Here is a 4,959-nt window from a genome sequence, read left to right on the forward strand (position 1 = left end):
GCCAAACAGGAAGTGGGCTAGTGAAGGGGCAGGGATCGACCAAAAGAAAAACAAACATAATTTACTAACCAAAAGGCAAGTTACCAGTTAAACAAGTTATACGAATTGACTGACACAAAACAAGGAAATGAAAGAAAAACAACTTAACTTCAAAACAAATAGAAAACTACCTGCACACCCAAAGAAAAACCTACAAACCCACCATACCAAATAAAAATGAACTGACGTTCAGGCAGCTGGACGAATAACTAAATAAAAATACTCAAATTAAACTGAACAGAAAGGGATATATATCCCCACGATGCAGTCACACTGTTAAAATGCAGGTTCAAGCCAAATACAAACTCGTGTTTTAAATGGTCAACAGTGGGGACGCCAAGCGGGCAGGCGGGCAAGGCAGCAGGGTTTTCAGTCAGCTGATTTATAACCTTCACGTCATCTAGTGTTGTATAGGCTGCATGACAGAGCAGATGACTTAGCCAGATCTGGCCACTAGTAGCGCTGTTGCGCTCATCAGGCAGAGTGCAGTTGTTTGTCTGAAGGAGAAGAAGAAACTAACAACGGTGAGACGTGTGTTTGGCCGCCAGAAGAAGTTGTGCATCTTTATATCTGTGAATCTGCCATTTGTGTTTCAGTGTGCGTCCGGAGAAACGTAAGTTACATTGTTTTTTTGACTGGTTGCATTTTTTCATTGTTGTTATGTTTTATCTGTTCACATGTCTCTGGTTGAGATTATATCTGGTGTTACACTGGATATTTCTAGCAGTGTTAGCTATTACCTCTGATGGTTTAAATGGTCATTTATGTTATATTTATGCCACTGACCGTTTTTCTCAGTTGTCAGTTAAATATGTAATATATTATATCATAGATATTTCTCCTGTATATTATATATATACATATCATACATATATTTCCATGCTAAGGATTATTTTATTATTATTTTGGATTGTGTTATGGTTAAACATATTTTCAGCTGGTTTTATTGATGACTGTTCTTATTTTTGGTTTATTCCAGAACCACACACACATATAATCACACCCTTCACATCTGTGTACCCTGTTTGCAAATTAAAGTGCCATAAGAAAGGACTGTCTCCTGCTTCTTTATTCTTCACCTAAGTCTTGGGGGAACTTATAGACTGCGTTTACAACTCAGAGAAGCCAGGCTGCTGACTTTAAGCCTCCGTCACATATGGTCCTTCGAGCTGGATAAGGTAATTACAGAGTGAAAGTGGCTCATGTTCTCCCAAGTGAAGATGTACATCCACACCGGCGAACACGGCAACCAAGATGGATGGAAGATTATGAAGGCTGCACCCTCCCACAGGTTGTGGGCTACTCCGCACACACCTCTGCTGTGATAGAGGAGACTGACTGGATTTGGCGAGATGACAACCCTCATCCAGCGCCCGCTACAGCACACTCAGCACACTCAGTACCAATCAGGTTCTGTTGAAGGTGGCAACCACACCCTGGAGACGTACCCCATCTTAGATGGTGGTTCAGAAAGGATGATCCTTCTCCAGGACACTGTTCAGAGGCTAAAACTTCAGGGAACTCCAGAGAGCCTCACCCTGAGAACAGTTCGGCAGGACGTGAGAACACTACATGGCTCATTGGTGACGTTCAAGATCTCTCCGACTGGTCAGCCAACAAAGATATTCACGAATGAGAGAGCCTTCACTACAGGCGAACTAGGCCTTGCTGGACACTCATATCCAGTGACTGGACTTCAGCGCAAATATAAGCACCTCAAGATGCTCCCCCTGCAGCCATTCACCAGCGTCCAACCAATCCTCTTTATAGGCTCTGACTGTCTGCACCTGGTGGCCCCTATCGAACCTGTTTGCCACACCCCACCTGGGGGAGCTGCGGTGAAGACCAGGCTTGGTTGGACACTGCAAGGGCCAGTCAAGCCTGTCCAACAGTGCAGCTGTCCCACAGCAGTGTCTGTTCGTGTCCACCGCCTCCCTGCAGCTGTGCTCTTTAACTAGGTAGAGAAGCTCTGGCAATTGGACACCTTGCCGTACAGCAATGAGAAGCTGGTGAGTAGGTCACGAAGACACCAAGAGGCCATGAACCTTCTAGACTACGAGTGAGTTACATGCTTATACTCACAGTGCACCCTGAAGCAGTACTCCCGAGCCTATGTAGCACGGAGAGACATTTTGACAGAGACCCAGTGAAGGCAGAGGCATATCAGGTAGATATCACGAAGTTGAAGAAAGCAGGCTACGTCTCCGAAGTTAGCCGGGAGCAAGTGAAGACTTCCAAGGAATCGTGGTTTATTCCCCATCACCTGGTGAAACACAACGGGAAAAATTGGATCGTGTTCAACTGTTCTTACACCTACAGCAATCAGAACCTTCATGAGCTACTGTTGTCTGGCCCAAACCTGGGTGCATCTCTCCTTGGTGTCCTGCTGTGGTTTAGGGAACACTCCATTGCTGTCAGCGGTGACATAAGGGGAATGTTCCACCAGGTTAGGTTGCTGCCTGAAGATCGGCCTCTGCTGCGCTTTCTCTGGCATGATCTACAGAGAGACTCCCAACCTGGTGTACATAAGTGGCAGGTCCTTCCCTTCAAGACTACTTGTTCCCCATGCTGCGCCACATACGCACTACAGAGGCATGTAAAGGATCACACCCACCCAGGGGGTGCAGTGCGTGAGTCCATCGAGAACCACTTCTATGTGGACAACTGGCTACGAAGCTTCCCTACTCAAGACATGGCCAAAGATGTCGCAGACAAGCTGAGGGAGCTGTTGCTGGAGGGAGGCTTCAAGCTGCGGCAGTGGGCCAGCAGCATGCTAGATGTTATCAGCCACCTGCCCAAGGAGATCAAGTCAGAGAGTAGTGAACCAGCTGCAGAACCAGCCATGGACCGTGCAGCCAGTAAGCAGGAGGTCTACATCTTCTGTGATGCATCTCAACATGTGTATGGCAGTGTGGGTAGATGCACAGAAGACGCAGAGGGGTATGTTTCCTGACAGCCCGGTCGAGAGTGGCCCCCAAGCATCAGTTCTATGCCCTGGTTGGAGCTGTGTGCTGCGCTCACGGGTGCACAGGTTGAAAATGTGCTAACCCGAGAGCTCACAGTGGAGATATCCAGACTGGTCATGTGGACAGACTCCACAACAGTTCTTGCTGTTGGACTCATGTCTCTTTAAGGTGTTTACAGGAACCCATATTGCAGAAATCCAAGAGTTGACTGATAGCCAGGCCTGACACTATGTGGAGACGTCAGAGAACCCAGCAGACAACCTCACCTGGGGAAAATCACTGCAGAATCTCTCAGGTGAGAATCGTTGGATCCATGGACCCCCGTTTCTGTGGCTGTCACCTGACCAGTGGTCAGTGCACTCAGTCACGACCAGAGAAGACATCACTGAAGAGCTACGAAGGCACACAACCTGCCTGATTAGCACGTTAACTGGCACCCACCATTCCTTACCTGATGCTCAGCAGTTCAGCACCTTCAGTGAACTGGTGAAAGTCACTGCGGGGTACCTTCATGGGGCGGCTGATGCTAAAGAGACTCCTACAGCAGACAGGTTCAAGGAGGCGGAACTCAGCATCCTGCAGCCCACTCAAAGAGACAGCTTCCCCGAAGAAGTCCAGTGTCTGTCAGCTGTCCCTGTCCCTTCCTCCAGCTGCTTAATCACACTGGCTCCAGAATATGATGCATCGCTCCAGATGGATTGTGTTATGGTTAAACATATCGTGAGCTGTTTTATTGATGGCACACACACATATAACCACACCCACCACATCTGTGTACCCTGTTCACACATTAAAGCGCCATAAGAAAGGACTGTCTCCTGCTAATTTATTTTTCACCTAAGTCTTGGGGGAACGTATAGACTGCGTTCTAACAAACGGGAAGTTTGCGATTACAACTCAGAGAAGCCAGTCTGCTGACTTTAAGCCTCCTTCACATCTAGTGACGGACTGGCTAGAGGGTATGTGGAGCAGAGCGGCTGCCCCAACGAGGTAGTGCACAAAAAATAAATAATAATAATAAAAAATAAAACAGCTGGTTAACTGGAAACAAAATACAATACAGAATGTTTTTCCTTTTTCACTTTTTTGGTCATTAGTGCATTTTCTTGTGATAGCTGACCTGTATGAGGTGAGTTAAATGACATTCTAAGACATGATCCAAGACATTCATTTTTCATGATCTGGTTAAGCTGTTATAATTGTTTTTGTAACGTTTATCTCTTTGTTGGTTCCGTTTCACCTGTAGAATTAAATGTGACCTCTGTGTCAAATGTGTCAGGGCCTATTTTTTGTGCCAGTCTGCCACTGGCTTCATCACTTCATCTTTTTACATTAGCTGCTTATCACAGTTCATATGCTTCCCAAATAATAATAAAAAATCACTCCAAACTAAGTTCAAAACCTGAGAGCCCTGGCTACAAACATATGGACAAGATGAAACGCCAACGAGATAAAGCCAACCTGTCACAGCTGGACACTTGACCCAGGAGTGACACAGACCGTGCAAAGGAGGAAGTAGGGGTGGAGTCACTGCAATAAATAAGCAGCACCCTGCATAGAGAAAAATAAACATTTTTCTATGCTGCTACATAAACATATTAAGAAAGACATGGACAGCGTATACACAGCAGGACATTTTATTAAACATAACCTTCAACCTATAATTATCGAGCAGCATTTGCCAGAAGTCTCCAATGTAATAACCAGTGGTGAAATCCGCCTAGCAGAGGTTCCTAGTCAGAAGTGGGACATGCAGTCTTTAAATTAGTGAGTGTGGCACGACATCCACACGACTGCTTTAAATCAACTACAGTATGCATGCACTATAGCATCACAAGCCTCTTTTGACATAAACCAAAAGCCTGTTTGTGAATTTATGTTATATATGTTTCTCACAAACCATTCTTTATTCATACTGAGCTGAGCAGCATATTACCTAACCTAGGAATTAAAG

The 4,959-nt window shown here is 45.8% G+C and overlaps 1 protein-coding gene across 1 annotated transcript; it reads left to right on the forward strand.

Moving 5' to 3' along the window:
• The first annotated feature begins 559 nt into the window (after positions 1–559).
• LOC125007645 lies at positions 560–3,796 on the forward strand. Its single transcript, XM_047584372.1, has 2 exons — positions 560–652; positions 1,019–3,796. The coding sequence occupies exon 2, from the start codon at positions 2,108–2,110 to the stop codon at positions 2,990–2,992; it is 885 nt and encodes a 294-aa protein (XP_047440328.1). The 5' UTR covers positions 560–652; positions 1,019–2,107; the 3' UTR covers positions 2,993–3,796.
• The last annotated feature ends 1,163 nt before the right edge of the window (positions 3,797–4,959 follow it).

The sequence above is a fragment of the Mugil cephalus genome, chromosome 5 (genome assembly GCF_022458985.1).
Source record: "Mugil cephalus isolate CIBA_MC_2020 chromosome 5, CIBA_Mcephalus_1.1, whole genome shotgun sequence".
Taxonomy (NCBI): Eukaryota; Metazoa; Chordata; class Actinopteri; order Mugiliformes; family Mugilidae; genus Mugil; species Mugil cephalus.

Bases quoted from the DNA above. Each gene is read 5' to 3' on its own strand.
- LOC125007645 (XM_047584372.1), top strand. From the start codon at position 2,108: ATGCTTATACTCACAGTGCACCCTGAAGCAGTACTCCCGAGCCTATGT.